The sequence below is a fragment of the Fukomys damarensis genome, unplaced genomic scaffold (assembly GCF_012274545.1).
Source record: "Fukomys damarensis isolate Sample0158 unplaced genomic scaffold, DMR_v1.0_HiC HiC_scaffold_32, whole genome shotgun sequence".
NCBI lineage: Eukaryota > Metazoa > Chordata > Mammalia > Rodentia > Bathyergidae > Fukomys > Fukomys damarensis.
Genome location: NW_022900944.1, coordinates 43,242,103 through 43,259,380, shown reverse-complemented (window position 1 = coordinate 43,259,380; position 17,278 = coordinate 43,242,103). Strand labels below are relative to the sequence as shown.

Here is a 17,278-nt window from a genome sequence, read left to right as displayed (position 1 = left end):
TTTTTTTTTTTTTTTTTTTTTTGGGTATTCTCAGTCTCCATTGCATTGATTTCTGCTTTTGTTTTGTTTTGTTTTTTTACGGGGGCGTGGGCATCAAACTCAGGACCTTGTGCTTGTAGGCAGTGGAATCACTGAGGTAAGTCCCCGACTCTGCTCTGATCTTTATAATTTCCTCCCTTGTATGAGCTTTGAGTTTGTCTTGCTCTTATTTTTCTAGGAGCTTAAGATTCAGCATTAGTTTGTTCATTTGAGCTTGCTCTGTTTTCCTAGTGTGGACATTTATTGCTAGGAATTTCTCTTGTAGAACTGCTTTCATTGTGTTCCATAGATTTCTGTATGTTGTATTGTCATCATTCATTTGTAAAAATTGTCTAATTTGTCCTTTAATTTCCTCTGTGACCCATTGGTTGTTCAGGAGAGTGTTGTTCACTTTTCATGTGTTTGTGAAGTTCTTATGGTTTCTTATGCTATTGATCTCCAGTTTAATTGCACTGTGGTCTGATAATATACACAAGATAAATTCAGTTCCTTTGCATTTACTTAAACATATTCTATGACTAGTATGTGGTCTATTTTGGAGAATGACCTGTGTGCAACTGAAGAATGTATACTCTGATTTTGTGGGGTGGTACGCTCTGTAGACGTCTGTTAAGTCCGTTTATTCAAAAGCTTGGTTCAGTTCTGGTATTTTGCTATTGATTTTTTGTCTAGATGATCTGTCTGTTTGTGACAGTGGCTTACTGAGGTCCCCCACTATAATTGTAGTAGTCCTTATTTGGTTTTTAATGTCCCTTAATATTTATTTTGTATAGTTGGATGTATTAGTATTGGTGCATATGCATTTATGATTTCCATCTCTTCCTCTTGGATTGTTCCCTTTACAAGAATATAGTGACCTTCTTTGTCTCTCTTAATTATGTTTGGTTTGAAATTTACTTTGTCTGCAAATAAAATAGCTACCTCTGCTTTTTTCTGGGTTCCTGTCATATGGAGAACTGTTTTCCACCCTTTTACTTTCGGTTTATGAGTTTCTTTTTGAACTAGGTGCGTTTCTTGTATACAGCATGTTGTTCGATTTTGTTTCTTAATCCATTATACCAGTCTGTTTCTTTTGATTGGTGAATTGAGGCCATTAACATTGATGGTTATAACTGACATGTATTGATGTGTCATTGTCATGTTGTTGGCTCTTTTTAATTTTTTCCCCTCTCCCTTTAATTTCTTGCCTTGCCTAGTAGATTTACTCTTTTGGGCCTCTTGGACTTGTGACCTTCATTATCCTTTTTCTAGGATTTTTTTTTTTTTTTTTGGTTTTTTTGAGACAGGGTCTCACAATGTAGTTGAGACTAACCTGGAACTCACTATGTAGCCCAGGCTGGTCTTGAACTCACGGTGATCCTCCTGCCTCAGCCTCCCAAGTGCTGGGATTACAGGTGTACGCCACTATGCCTGGCTCTAGGATATTGTTTAGAATTGCTTGGAATGCTGCTTTGGTATTCATGAAGTTTCTCAGGTGTTCTTTGTCATGGAAGTATCTTATTTCTCCATCAATTTTGAAAGATAGTTTTGCAGGATACATAAGTTTAGGTTGGAGATTGTTTTCTTTTAGGGCTTGAAATACCTCACTCCAGGCTCTCCTTGACTTGAGGGTTTGTGTTGAAGTTTGCTGTGATTCTGATGGGCTTTCTTTTGCATGTGATTTCTTTCTTTTCTCTAACTGCTTGTGATAATTTGCTCTTCTGTTGGGATTCTGGAATCTTGATTATTATATGTCTAGCTGTATTTTTTTTATAGCAAAACATTTATTGGTACATTTTAGGAATACTTAATGCTAACACTCATCATTGGGAATTTACACCCGTACATGGTACATCCCACCCTTTTCCCCCATTACCATCTCCATTTTGTACACTGTATTGTACATGGTGTTGTACACTGTATTGAAATATAGCACAAATAAATTGACTTTCACCTTGATAACACGTTTATCCCATTTAAATGAGTAGTCAGATAAAAAAATACAAAACTGGTGAGGAATTTTCATCTTCAGGTTCCTTGATTCTATAAATGACAGTATCATTTCACAATTCACAAAATCTTTTCAGCCTTGTACTCCAACTTTGCCACCTCACTTCAGAAAAATGATGTCCCCATAATCAGCTTCCTTACTCTTTTTTTTTTAATGTTTCAAAACATGTGTTGTTGACTCAGTGTGATCACAGAACAAGATTCCTGATTAAGCATGAATAATAAATATGGATTGCTTCACAAATTTGTCATCCTTGCACAGGGGCCATGCTAATCTTCTCTGTATAGGTTCAATTTTAGTATTTGTGGTGCTGAAGGGAGCACACAGCATCCTTATCCTTCAGGAACTCGTGGAATTGCTGATTTGATCTCTAGGACCTCATGAAATTCACAGCTTTGATGATGATTTGCATGACATCTTTTTGTTGTTTTTTTTGAGACAGGGTCTCGCTACATAGTTCAGGCTAGTCTTGAATTCACTGTTTGAACTCATGGGTTTCTCCTGCCTTAGCCTCCTGAGGGATTATAGGCATGCACCACCATACCTAGCTCCCATAACATCCATTTTTAAAGCTTGAATTTTCTTGCTGTGTGATGCAGCACTATTTTATTTATTTTTTTGGTACTGGGGATTGAACTCGGGTCCTTGCGTTTTGCAAGGCAGGCCACCGAACCACTGAACTAAATCCCCAGCCCAGTACTATTTTATTAAATGTGACTTGCCAGCAACAATTGCATCATCTTTTATTAATTTATAAATACCTCCTTTTTTTCTTTTTTTGAGACAAGGTCTCACTCTGTAGTTCAGGCTGGCCTTCAATTCATTATGTAGCCCAGGCTAGCCTCAAACTTGCAGTGATTCTTCTGCCTCAGCCACCGGGAGTGCTGAGATTATAGGCATGCACCACCACATCCAGTTTAAATCTCTCTTTACTAACCATCATGGGTACCACTATGGCTACAGCAGATATGTTAACAAAGTTCAAAGAAAATCAGTTATATTTACTGCTTTATACAAATGAAGAGATTTAGCTGTTTTTTGCTTTTGGTATTGGGAATTGAACTTGGGGACCTTGCGCTTGTGAGGCAGATGGCGGCACCATTGAGCTAAATCCCCAGCCCTTAGCTGTATTTTAATGGCATCAGAGTAACCATTTCTTCAGTGCTACGATACTCCTAATCTATAACACTGCTAATTAAAAACAGCAAGTTGAACCATATTTGTCATGTCAGCACTTTCATCTATTGCCAAAGAATAAAGTTTGAAATGAGCAGCTTCACTCTTAAATCTTTTTCAGTAGATTTTTCCCCATTTCCTCAATTCATCTGGCTATAGTCTGCTGAGACAAACTGATTTAGAAAAATTAAGCAGGGTGCCTTATTTCTCTCAATAAAAAGCACTCATCCATTTTTCACTGAAGACTCACTCTCTCTTCTTCCATTTTTCTTTTTTTTGGGTTAGGTTTTCTTTTGAGCCCGTGGTGGCTCTGCTTGTCCTCATGGGTCCATGTTGCTAGGAGGCCGGGCATTCTTACAGCTTATGTTCTTTTTCTTTGGTACTGGGGTTCGGCTTATATTCTTAATTCCCCATTCAATATGATATTAATTGCTAATTTATTAAAGATAAAGGAGCAGTACATATGCAGCGCTGAAAATCTGACATATTCATGTATATTTAAACATCACTCATTCTGATATTTAAAATATTGCATCTCTGGTGGCAAACCTGAAGACTATCAAGCATTTCTTCTCCATAGTTTTCATACTTCTGCCTCTACTGGCATCCCTTTTTATCTTTAACATCCATTCATCCAACATTTTATTTTGTTTTGTTTTGTAAATACTCTTACTTGTATAGCAACACAAAACACAGATAATACTCCTTGGTAAACAGGGAAATCCCAGAACAGTTGGAGCATAAAGCTTTGCTTCTCAAGTGTGACACATGCTAAATGATAAATAAAAAACAATTAGTGCCCCTTATTGATGCAGTTGGAATGCTCCTGAGCCCATAACTTTGAGAATTTGCTGATGTTATCCTGAAGAAGTTTCAACAGATTCTTCAGATAAGGGTCAGAGAATAATATCTTTGATTGATAATTTTTCTGTTTATTTCTGCCAAGGCGAGTGAAAACCTGAAAGCCTTTTCATCAGAGAGGTTTAGTATAGATGTCACTTTCCTTTTCCTGTTTCAGAAGATGGTGATTTCTCTGAGTGTTTTCTGCTAATAAATATGTAACGACAGTGACATGATTTACATGCAGCAGGTACCTGTTGGTTTCCCTTGGGATAGGACACTGCTCCTCTCCTGGCCGGGCCTCCTCCCTGTGTCCACCTGCCCCAGCCTGTCATTATCTCCTGACTTACTCTTAAGTTGAAAATATTCATCATTTGAGGGTCTGGAGATGTAGTTCAGATGTAAAGGATTTGTCAGCAAGCCTGAGATGCCTTGCTTGATCCTTACCACTGCCAAAACCCCCCCCTCAAAAAACAACAAAACCCCCAAAGAAAGTAATATTCCTGACCTACTTAATATTGTAGCCTAACCTACCTTAAATGTGCTTAGAACACCTATATTAACCTAGAGTTGAGAAAATTATCTAACAGCCTGTTTTGTAGTGAAGTGTTAACTATCTCATGCCAACACAGATGGGTATTTTGTAGATGATGGAGTGTGAAAACATAATGCCCCCTAAAGTGATGGCAGTATAAGTATACTGTAGAGCAGTGGTGGCGAACCTATGGCATGCATGCCCCAGTGGGCAGGTGAACCAAGTCACCCCAACAGCTGAGCATTGGGTAGCAGTTGTTTTTTTCTAAGCTGAAACCTCAGTACTTAGGCTTAATTGCAGTGTTGATATGTGATAAATAAGTGGCTCTTGGGTTGCACTTTGGTCACTCGGCTCTAAAACATTTGCCATCAGTGCTGTAGAGTTCGGATCATTTCCCCTTATGATCGTGTGACTGACTGGGAGTTGCTGCCCAGAACCGTAAGAGAGTATCAGTATTGAACTTTATATTGCTATCTCAGGAAAGGCTCAAAATTCAGTATGTAGTTTCTGAATGTGCATTGCTTTTCACTGTTGTAAAGGCAGGAAATCCTGAGTTGAACCATATAAAGCTGTGGGCCCATCAGTATTTGTTTTACTAACTAAAGAGGTCATTTTAGTACCTTCGTAAGCTTGTTTTTTGAACCATAAAGTCACAACTTTGAGGGTGAGTTGTTACAGATGTACAAAAGGGTCTTGTCAAATACATTTACAAAATAAAATGCTAATGACATTTTCTAGGTGGCTAAACCAGTGTACAGAAAAAGTAAGTGAGGCAGAAACCAGATAAGTGATACGTATGTACTATACACATGTGTGGGCACATAATATTGTGGTAGTATTAATGACTGCCATTGCCGAACTATATGACACTTTATTCTTCTGAAGCAATACATTTCTGACATTAAAAGACTGCACAGTCAATGTCAGGCAAATAAAACCTGGGTCTGCAGAAGCATGCATATTTGAAGCATGTTATTTGTCTGCATTCTTATTTTCCATTTCACATAAGTACTTGGCTGGGTGCAACAACCTGATTTGTAATTTTTAGCTATGGTGTGTGTGTTTAGTAAGCACTGAATGAAACTGATCTACTGATAGATGTTGCAACCTGAAATAATGGCTGTGTTCTAATCCTTTGGAATTATTTTTTTAGACTTTTTAATTTGTTGAAAGGATGAGCAGTTTGAATTTCTCAGAACTTTTTATGGAAATAGCTTTATTGAGTCATAATTTATATATCATGAAATTCACCCATTGTAAGTGCATTCAGTGATTTTAGTAAGCTTGTAGAATTGTGTAGCCACTAATCCAGTTCATTTATAGAACATTTTCATGTTCTACAAAAGGAGGTTCCTTTGTGCTTTCAGTCCTGGCAACCAGTGATTTGATTTTTGTTTCTATAAATTTGCCTTTTTAGACATTGTAGATAGTTGGAATCATACAACAATATGTAGCTTTTTGCATCTGGCTGCTTTCATTTAACATAGGGCTTTTGAGGTTCATCAGTGTTAGACCATACATCAGTAGTTCATTCCTTTTAATTGTTAAGTAGTATTCCATTATATAGATAAACCACATTTTGTTTATGTACTTATCCATTAATGGGTATTTGAATGGTTTCCAGTACTGGCTGTTATGAGGAGCTATTATGAAATGTTGCTGTGAACATACATGTCTTTGAGTAGATTTGTATTTCATTTCTCTTGAGTGAGTTCTTAGGAGTGCAGTTGCTGAGCTGTATGGTAAGTTTGTGTTTTACTCCTTAATCAACTGTTGAGTTGTTTTCCAAAGTGTCTGTACTATTTTATATCCCCAATAGCAATTCATGAAGTCCATTTTCTCCACATCCTAACCAATGCTTGGTATTGTCTGACTTTTTGATTACAGACGGTCCCTGACATAATGATGGTTCGACATAGGATTTTTCAACTTTACAATGATGTGAAAGCAATGCACATTCAGTAGAAACCATTCATCGAATTTTTGAATTTGATCTTTTCCTTGGCTGGGATATGCAGTGCACTATTGTCTCTTGATACTGGGAAGTGGCAGCCAGCCTTAGCTCCTAGTCAGCCTTGTGATCACAAGGGTAAACTTTATGGTGTACTGTTGCCCCACAGTTTTTGGATATTGTATTCTGTGTTTTCATATCCGATCATGTCTACAAAGCGCCCACCTATGTCTCCTGTTTCTGGTGAAAGGAAGAGGAGGAAGGCAATTACTCTTGAGATGAAACTCAAAATCATTGCTCAGCATGAAGGTGGCAAACCAGTAATGGTCATCTCACGTGAGTTAGGACTTTCCCAGTCCACCATCTCGACCATTCTAAAGGATAAGAAGCGAATCAGTGATGCAGTGAAATCGTCAGCATCAATTAAGTCCACTGTCATCACGAAGAAAAGAGCTGGGCCAATTGATGATATGGAAAAGTTACTGGTCGAGTGGATAGAAGAACAGATACAGAATCGTATACCACTTAGCCTACTGATGATCCAGGCTAAGGCAAGAAGTCTTTTCAATATGCTAAAAGAGCATGCTGATCCTGCGTATACACAGATGTTTACAGCAAGTCATGGATGGTTCCAACGTTTCAAAAAGCGTCACAATTTTCATACTGTTAAGGTCATGGGTGAGGCTGCAGGTGCTGATATTGGATGTGCTGAAGCTTTTAAGGAAGAGCTGCACAGGATAATTGTAGATCAGAAATATTTACCAGAACAGATATTTAACGTTGATGAAACAAGCTTGTTCTGGAAGCGTATGCCAGAGTGCACATACATTCGTCAAGAGTCCAAGGCAATACCAGGATTCAGAGACCATGTAACTCTGCTTTTGGGTGGAAATGTTGCAGGGTTCAAATTAAAGCCTTTTTTAATCTACCACTCGGAGAACCCTAGAGCCTTCAAGAATGTGAGCAAACACACGCTTCCTGTTCACTATCGCCATAATAAGAAAGCCTGGATGACATCGGCATTGCTTGAAGACTGGTTTTTGAACTGTTTTATTCCACAGGCAAAAGAGTATTGTGGGCGAAACAACATCTCATTTAAGATTCTTCTGATCTTAGATGATGCTCCAGGGCATCCACAGCATATTGGCACCATACATCCTGATGTAAAAGTGGTGTATTTACCTCTGAACACAACCACGCTCATTCAACCGATGGACCAAGGTGCAATAGCTGCGTTCAAAGCACAATACTTACGTCATACATTTGCGCAGGCTGTCAAAGCAACCGAATCTGGCCAAACACTCCTAGAGTTTTGGAAAGAGTTTAACATTTTGAATGCTATCCAGAACATTGCTGCAGCATGGGAAGAAGTCACAGAGCAGTGCATGAACTACATTTGGACAAAAGTTTTGAAGACATATGGGAACACATTCAAAGGCTTTAACAAAGATCACACTGTTGATGAAATAGGAAGTAATAAGATATTAGTGCTTGGAAAACAGCTAGAATTGGACATTAATGAAGAGGGTATTCATGAGATTGTCAGCATTAAGGCTGAGGAGATTTCTAATGAGGAACTGATTGAATTGCAGGAAGAAAGAAGTGAAGAAGTTGAAGCAGAGGAAGAAGTTGTACCCAAGCAACTAAAAAAGTTCACAACGAAGAAACTGGCAGAGGCATTTGCTACTATCAGCAGGGGCATGAGGATGTTAGAAGAAATGGATGGCAATTATGAGAGATTTGCAAGAGCTGACAGGCAGATACAGGATGCTCTTATTTGTTATAGAGAAATATATAATGAAAAGAAAAAGCAAACTGTATATTCAAAACTTGATAGCATCATGAAAAACACTGTGCCTGCTAAGCCATCAACCAATGTCAGTGCTCCCATGCCTTCGACCAGCTATTCTCGAGTCTCCTCAGAAGAGAGGAAAATTGATAACCCCAGAGCTGTAGCATCCACATCATCCAGGAATAAATTTTAGTTCAGTGCTTCAGCGTTCTTCAGGCCAAGTGTGTTTTCAGCTGTGTGCGTTAATGGTGAGTACCCGTACAACCATTCTTTTTCACTTTCAGTATAGTATTCCATAAATCACGTGATAATCAGGACTTCATATAAAATAGGCTTTGTGTCATGATTTTGCCCAACAGTAGGCTAATGTAAGTTTTCTTAGCACATTTAAGGTAGGTAGGTAGGCTAGGATCTGATGTTCAGAGGATTAGGTGTATTGAGCATACTTTTAACTTATGTAATAGGTTCATCTGAATATAACTCCATCATTGAAGAGCATTTGAGTTACTGTTCTGGTTGGTATAGTGATATCTCATTGTAATTTTAACTTGCATTTCTCTAAATATTAATAGTGTTACACAGCTTTTCATTACTTCATTAGCTATTCCTGTATCTTTGGTAAAATGTCAGTTCAAATCTTTTACACATTTTTTTGGTGTCTGTTTTATAAATTGGATTATTTGTTGTCTTACTTTCTCACTGCTAGTATTAAATACCTGACACCCACAAGTTTTAGAAGGAAAGGTTTATTTTAGCACACAGCTTGTAGAGATTTCGGTCGATAGTTGGCTGGCTTCCAGGCAGGATGGCATAGCAGAGGGGCATTGCAGAGGAGAAACAGTCCATCGCAGGCAGACAGGAAGCAGCAGCACTCGAGGGAATGGGAGGGATCTATGGTACGTATGTATCTCTGCTATGCCCACAGTGACCCACCTCTTTGCACAAGTCTTCACCTCCCAGCGTTACACCCAGCTCTAAAACCATCAGTGGACTAATCCAGTACCACACACCCATGATCCACCCATCTCCTAAAAGACCCACCTGTGAACACATGTGGTTTTGGGGGGAATAAGCCATGACATTTGTCTTACTGAATTATAAGCATTCTTTGTATATTTTAAATAAAAGCCTATAATCCTTTATTATATGTGATTTGTAGATATCTTCTGGTCCAGTGGTGGTGAACCTATGACATGCGTGGTAAGACAAAAGATGTTAAAATATGAAATGTTTTTTTCTAAACTAAAACTCCAGTAATTCAGGTTTAATTGCAGTGTTGGCACTTTGTGATAAATAAGTGGATTTGGGTTGCAGGTTGGGTACTATCTAAAAGGTTCATCATCACTGTTTTAGTCTATGCCTTGCCTGTTTTTGTTATTATTTATATTAATAGATTTTACTTTCTAGAACAGCAGTTGAGCGGAAAGTAGAGCTATCCCATAACCACTTCCTCCACACACACAGCTGTCAACATCCTGACCCAGAGTGGTGCATGTATTACAGTTGGTGATATCGATACATCATTATCACCCAAAGTGGGACTTTTAGTTTCCTTAATGGTGTTTTTGAAGTGTAAAAATTTTAATTTTGGTGAGATAACCAATTTTAAGCTCATGCTTTCTATATATTTAAGAACTCTTTGGCTAAGGTCATGACTTTTCCTATGTTTCCTTCCTTCCCTTCATCCTGCCATCTTCCCTTTCTCCTTCCTTCTTTTTGGAATTATAGTAAAATACACATGATGTGAAATTTATCATATTAACCATTTCAGCATACAGTACATTGGAATTAGACACTTACATAATGTGCATTCATTACTTTCTTTGATTTTTTTGTTTTTTGTTTTATTTTTTTGAGACAAGGTTTCATTGTATAATTTAGCCTGACTTTGAACTTACTAGGTAGCCCAGGGTGGCCTTGGACTTGAATTGATCCTTCCCAGTGCTGGGATTACAGGTGTGAGCCACCATGCCCAGCTTTAAAAAATTTTTTGAAGTTACATTTTTAGTGCCTCCTCTCTCTGTCTCTGCTTCTCTCTCTGCCTCTCTCTCTCCTGCCCCTGCTCCGCCACTGCCTCACTTGTGTTAGGCGAGCCTTCTATCACTGAGCTAATCCTTAGCTCCCATCAGTATTGTATCTTGTAAAGCTGAAACTATCTGCCCATTAAATAATAACTCTTCATTCTTCTCTCTCCAGTTGTTGGCAACCATCATACTACTTTCTGTATCTATGATTTTGACTACTGTAGGTACTGTACCTCATATGAGTGGCATTATACAGCATTTGTCTTTTTGTGATTGGCTCATTTGAATCACCATAATGTCTTCACGGTCATGTTGTACCATATGTTAGACTTCCCTTCTTTTTTAAGGTTTATTACTATGTCGTATGTGAATACCACGGTGTGCTTATCCATTCATCTGAATGTGGTTTCTTGGGTTGCTTGTTTTAGCTATTAGGAATAATATACTATGTATGTGGGTCTGTCACTATCTCTTCAAGACTCTGCTTTTTAGTTCTTTTGGGAATTGGAATTGCTGGATCATATGGTAGTTCTACTTTTAGGTTTTGGCTAATCACCATACCATTTTCCACAGTGGCTGTACCGTTTTATGTTATCACTGATAGTGCAAAAGGGTTCCAATTATTCCATATCCTAACACTTTTTTCTTTTTTGATAGAAGGCATCAGAATGAGTGTGAGGCAGTTCCTATGTTTCTTTTTTTGGGAATTTTAAAAAAGATTCAAGCAAGTAATCCATTATTTCTTTTGGTAAACTTAGTGTTTTTAAAAAAGGAATAGTTGAATAATATTATATAATATAGCACACACCTTCAAATAGTGTTTTTCCTTTGACCTTGCTTACTACTTTTCTACTATGTTTTTGCGGTACCAGGGATCAAACTCAGGACCTTATGCTTTCAAGGCAGGCAGCCACAACACTGAGCTAAATTCCCGGCCCTACTTTTCTACTTTGTGAATGAACCAGTTACCTATATTTTTTCTCAAGCAGTTTAGCTTCCTGCTTTCAGTGTAATAATTTTATAGCTGTATCTGCTAAATTAGAAAAAAAAAAAAACCAATTGCACATCTGCTCCTTTCACTTTATTGTTTAACTAGGGTTTCTCAGCCAAATGTTAAAAAGAAATCATTTGGTATTAATTCACACTTATGTGAGACTGGCTAATACCCCCTTAGGCTCTCAGAAGAATATACATTTTAAAAGAATTCATGCATTTCTCTTAATTGGTAGAATTTCATCTGAACAAAATGAGTGGTGATCAGTTTCAGGAATGTGAGGGAAATATTTGAAGCCAGGCTTATTAATAACAAGCAAGCTGTTTCTGCTTGAACACTTATTTCCAGTCTGAGCTTTCTTGAAGAGTCTGCTTTTTTACCTTCTGGACTGACAGGTTTAATATATGCTGCTAAATTGCTGAATTACTGGATAAAGAAGCTGAAGATCAAGTTTAATAATTTGTCTAAGGTCACACAGATAGTTAATGGTTAACATTCTCTTCTGTTAAAGGTCACTGCAAGTTCTTACTAAAACATACTTTTTTTAGATGGCATCCACGAATCTGTTCCTGTGTTATTTAAGACATTGTTGTATTCACAGGTTGCACCGCTGTGATCCTTTACCTCCTGAAGATGCATCCTGACTTGTCTCCACACCTGCACACAGAAGAATGCAACATCTTGATTAACTTGCTTAAGGAATGTCACAAAAATGTAAGAATTCAGAAAATTGACCATAAAGCACAAATGAAACCTAGGTACATGGCTGATGTTAAATGCTATCATTAATGGAAGGGAATGACAATGTCTTAGCAATGTGTTGGTCTGAGCTTAATAAAGATTGGCATTTGATGTATGTGGTCCCCCCACAGAAATTACCTTCTTTTATGATTGGTAAAAGTCAAGCATGATTGTTAGGGAACTTGTGAAGTGTAACTACTAGTTGAAGTACATATTCTTTCAATAAAATGCTTTCCCTTTCCTAATGATAGGGTGCTAGAACAATTATGTTTATCTCTGACTCTTCTGATCCTAATGGGATTATTTTAAGATTATCTGCTCTTTGATAGCTACCATTCTGGTAATGGTAATAAAGACATTTTATATAATTACATGTTACCTAGCTTTAATTTATGATTAGCCTAATATGATGGAGTTACCTAATTGTTATTTGAGTAGAAGCAAAATTCTACAGTTAAAATAAAAATTTAAAAAGCCTATATTTGGAATTCGTTAAATCAAGCTGATATTTTTATGATTTTTAATTTTTTTTTTTTTTTTTTTTTTTTTTTTGTGGTACCGGGGATTGAACTCGGGTCCTTGCCCTTGCAAGGCAGTCCACCCAACCGCTGAGCTAAATCCCCGGCCCAATATTTAGCTTTTTGAAAACATATTTGACTCATGGCATAGTTGTTGTAAGCATTTATGTTTTGCTTTAGCGTTTTTTTCCCCAGCATTAGGGATTGGATCCAGCATATTCATACTGAGTTACGTCTCTAGTACCTTAAGCAGTTTTTTAATTTTAGTGCTAAATGTGTAAGGTCAGCACTTGGAAGGCTGAGGCAGGAGGATTGTTGTGAGTTTGAGTCCAGCCTGGGCTACCTAGTGAGTTCAAAGCCAGCCTAAGCAACATAGTGAGACCCTATCAAAAAAAAAAAAAAAAAAAAAAAGCAAAAATAAACAAACAAAACATTTAAAAATAAAATTTTGAGACAGGGTCTCACTAAGTTGCCCAGAGTGCTGGCACAACAGTTGTGCACCGTCATGCCCAGCTACTGTCGCTCTGCATGGTACATTAGTTATTTTCCTCGTGATACTCAAAATGTGGTTATAAAAACTTTAATAACAGTAAGTTCCAATTAAATGAGTAAAATTCAGATAGCAAAAGTAACATAAATAATACTTATAACCTGAAGTCAGATGTTTTTATTGGTTAGAGAATGTTGTCAGAAAGTTGTTCACAAAGAATGGACAGCTTTGTGACAACTTTGTATTTTAGACAGACTATTTTCATCATACGTTTAGATCAAGAGTTGAGAGCTATTCTTGCTCCCTGTATTGACTCAGCTGAGAAGTGAACCAGACCATGTAAGTGGAACAGCAACTTCAGGTTCTCTTTAAAGTAAAAATAAAAAGTGCTTACTTTTTAGAGGATAGAAACTGATTGTATTGATTTAACATAACAATATTTCAACTCTGTGCATAGTAAATTATAGGCAGAGACAGAAAAGGCGAGAAGAGTCAGCCAGTTGAGGCCCCACATACAGAAAGGACTTTGTACAATAACATTTCATTCTTGTCATTGAGGACTTTGCCAGTGAAACCCTTTAGAAGTATGTTGTGGTTCTCATAGTGCTAGACATGAGTAAGGATACTATCTGTTCAGGATTATTTCCTAGGTTAATCAAATGAAAGGTCAGAGTTTTTAAAGTGAAAGGTCTTGCTTTTTTTTTCGGTGCTGGAAATTTAACCTAAGGCATTTGCACCAAGTTATATCCTCAGCCCTTTTAAAATGTTGTGCCTTGCTAAGTTACCAAGGCAAGGCCTGAACCGATCCTCCTGCTTCAGATTCCCAATTTTTTTGTTCCATGCCTATTTTAAAATTGAAATCAAATTAAAATTTCTGTTTTTACCTTTTCAAAAGGATTTCTTACAATAGAGATGGCATCTCAAATCACTGAAACTAAAGATGGCAGAACCCAGAAGTAGAGTTTATGTACAGTAAAGTGCAACTTTTTAAAGTGTATAATTTTGAGTTTTTGACAAACATGAGAACCCCTTTTGTTCCATGCCTATTTTAAAATTGAAATCAAATTAAAATTTCTGTTTTTACCTTTTCAAAAGGATTTCTTACAATAGAGATGGCATCTCAAATCACTGAAACTAAAGATGGCAGAACCCAGAAGTAGAGTTTATGTACAGTAAAGTGCAACTTTTTAAAGTGTATAATTTTGAGTTTTTGACAAACATGAGAACCCCTAAAACCCCTGTTGCAGGTGAGATATAAAACTCGTCTCTCACATCAGAGTTCTCTGTACCCCTTCACAGCCAGTCCCTGTTCCTCACCTCTGACCCTAACTCCTAAACTACTTTTTCTCAATGTGGATTAGTTTTGATGTTGTCGAATCTTTGTAAATGTGCTCTACAATGTATATTCTTGTGTGTGGCTCCATGTTTTTGAGACTAATATGTGCTGTTGGATGTGTCATTGGTTCATTTTTATTCTTGAGTAGTCACTGAATGAATGTACTATAGTTTGTTTGCCTATTGATGAACTTAGGTTGTTTGCAGTTATGCTGTTTTGAATAAAGCTACAATGAATGTTTGCGTAAATTATTTGTATGGACATCTTTTTATTTCTTGTGTAAATACCTAGGAATGGAATGATTAGCTTGTATGGTAAGTAAGCATTTAAGTTTATGAGAAACTGCCCAACTGTTTTTTATTCTATACTATTTTATTATTTTTAAATTTAAAACAATTTTTTTTGGTTCTTTGAGACAGGGTATTGCTGTGTAATTCAGACTGGCCTTGAACTCATGGCATTCACCCTGCTTCAGCCTCCTGATTGCTGGGATTACTGGCATGTACTGTCACGCCCAGCTTATTCTGTACTATTTTATATTCTTACCAGCTCCTTAGTCTTAGCAGCACTTGATATTATAACTAATTTAAATTTTAGACTCTGAGTACATGGTAGTGTTTCTTTTTTATTTTAAATTGTCTTTGCTTGATGGTTAATGATTTTGAGCATTTATTTATTTATTTATACAGTATTGGAGTTTTCAACCCAGAGCCTTCACATCGAACATCCCATTCCCAACCCCTTTTAATTTTTTTTTTTAGATAGGATCTTGCTAAGTTGTTTGAATTTGCAATTCTTTTACCTCAGCCAGCCTCCCAGAGTGCTGGAATTACAGGTGTGAGTTGAGGTTCATTTCTTTGCTTATAGATAGCCAGTTGATTCAACACTATTTGTTGAAGAGACTATCCTTTCCCTGTTGATTTACCTTGATTATTTTGTCAAACAGTCATTTGATCTAAAGGTGAGTGGATCTATTTCTAGGCACTCTGGGTTTTTCCACTGATTTGTATGTTTATCTTTAACACTGGTATTATACTTTTTTTTTTGTACTGGGGATTGAACTCAGGTCCTTGGATTTGTGAGGCAGGTGCCAGAACCACTGAGCTAAATTCCAGGACCTGGTATTGTACTGTTTTGATTACCATTGCTTTGTTGTGAGACTAAATCATTCTGTGGAAATTGTCTAACTTGTCCTCTCGCAAATTTGATTTTGGCTTTTCTAGGTCCTTTTCATTTTCACAGAAATTTTGGAATCAGTGTGGCAGTTTCTACAAAGCATATTTACTAGTTTTTTTATTTGTTGAATATTGTCGACCACTTGGATTTTATCTTTTATATCGGTAGGCAGTTCATTTATTTATGGGAGTGGCTGAGCCTTTTGTTAGGCATGTTGTGAAATATTTTTAGAGCACGTTTGGCGTAGCCTTTCCCTGGATAGCACTGGATAGCCTAACCAGTAAAGCGCGATTCTTCTGGATTCTCTGATTGACCTGAGTGTTCAGTGAGACCTCTTCTTTGGCTTGCAAGAGCTCTATAGACTCCTGGCCCTGTGTGAGCTCTTTGCATTTTTTTGCGTACATCCTCTGTGGTTGTTCTTTGTTGTTATTGTGGCTTTTCAAAGTTTCATCCTGCATGTGTTGTAGGTGAATACCAAGGTCAAGTTCTGGACTTGTTTTGCTGTATGTGTCTACCTCACATAGTCAGCTGCCCTGTGTGCTGCTGTCTGCCTCTTCAACTCAGTGAGATCAGTATTCTCCTGGGTTTCTTTTCCTGCTGTGCTATTTGGAAATTGCTTCTTGGTTGAAAGCTGGGTGAACATGGCCTTCACCCTCTTTGATTCCCTTTTCAGCCTCACACTTCTCTAAGTCTGTGGTCTTGTTGGAAGGCCTACTTCTCTGGCAGTTACTCCTTCATAGCCAGAATCAGAAATTTTAAAGATTAGTTTTTAAGTAATTGGTACTGGGACAGTTATATGGTTATTTGGAAAAAAAGGTAAACTGATCTGTACTTTATAGTATACATATGAATCAGTTTAACTTCTAGTGGGGCAGACATTCGACTGTCAAAAATGAAACCATACAAATACTAAAAAAGCTTAGGTAAATTTCTCTATAACTTATATGTAGGGAAAGGCTACCTAGTGGAATTCAAAATTTCAGAGGTAGTAAAATAAAAATATGATAAATTTGACCACCTTCTAAAAAGCGTGTATAGGCCTGGGATTTAGCTCAGTGGTTCTGGTGCCTGCCTAGCAAGCACAACGGCCCGAGTTTGATCCCTGGTACAAAAAAAATTAAAAAATAAAAAACATGTCTATTAAAAAAGGCTAATCTTTTAAACCGGAGATAGCATTGGTAACATGACACAGGTAATGTGTAATAGCCCTGATAAATGTAGGACCCTTAAAAATTGAGGGGAGAAGGCACAAATCATAAAGAAAAATGAGCAAAAGCATGACAATTTACAAAGCAGGAAAGGGTGGCCTTTAAGAATATGAAAAGATATACCTGGTATAGTGGCCCACACCTGTAATCCCAGCTGCTTGGGAAACAGGCAGATAGCAGGCCAGCCGGGGGAGTAACTTAGGGGAGACCTTTGCCCAACATGTGAAGCCTGATGTTCAGTGCTAGTATATACTGGAAAAATAAAAGTACAACCTCATTCAGTTGTTAGAGAAATGTAAATTGAATACACTGATTTAGCATTCTTTATCCTTATGTTGGCAAAATTGGAGAGTGGCAGTACATTTTGTTGGCAAAGCTGCAAGAAGGACATTTATGTACTTTTGATGGGATTGCAAATTGGTACAACCTTTATCAATCTTTTTTTTTTTTTTTTTTTTTTTTTTTTTT

At 37.3% G+C, this 17,278-nt stretch overlaps 1 protein-coding gene and 1 non-coding gene across 6 annotated transcripts in view; one reads left to right on the top strand and one right to left on the bottom strand.

Annotated features, from left to right (window-relative positions):
• The window catches only part of Cmc2 (C-X9-C motif containing 2), a 38,621-nt gene that overhangs the window by 7,482 nt on the left and 13,861 nt on the right, over window positions 1-17,278 (top strand). For 2 of the 5 annotated variants that reach the window (XM_010609421.2, XM_010609419.2), the window contains exons 1-2: window positions 6,468-8,571; window positions 11,943-12,055. In XM_010609421.2, the coding sequence (XP_010607723.1) occupies window positions 11,975-12,055 (81 nt within the window). In that variant the 5' untranslated portion in view covers window positions 6,468-8,571; window positions 11,943-11,974. Of the gene's footprint in view, window positions 1-6,467; window positions 8,572-11,942; window positions 12,056-17,278 lie in introns of those variants that run through there. The other 3 variants (XM_033757836.1, XM_010609420.1, XM_033757835.1) reach the window with 2 other exon arrangements.
• On the bottom strand, window positions 2,250-2,352 carry LOC117283956. The gene has a single exon (XR_004515005.1). It is a non-coding gene; the product is annotated as a U6 spliceosomal RNA (small nuclear RNA).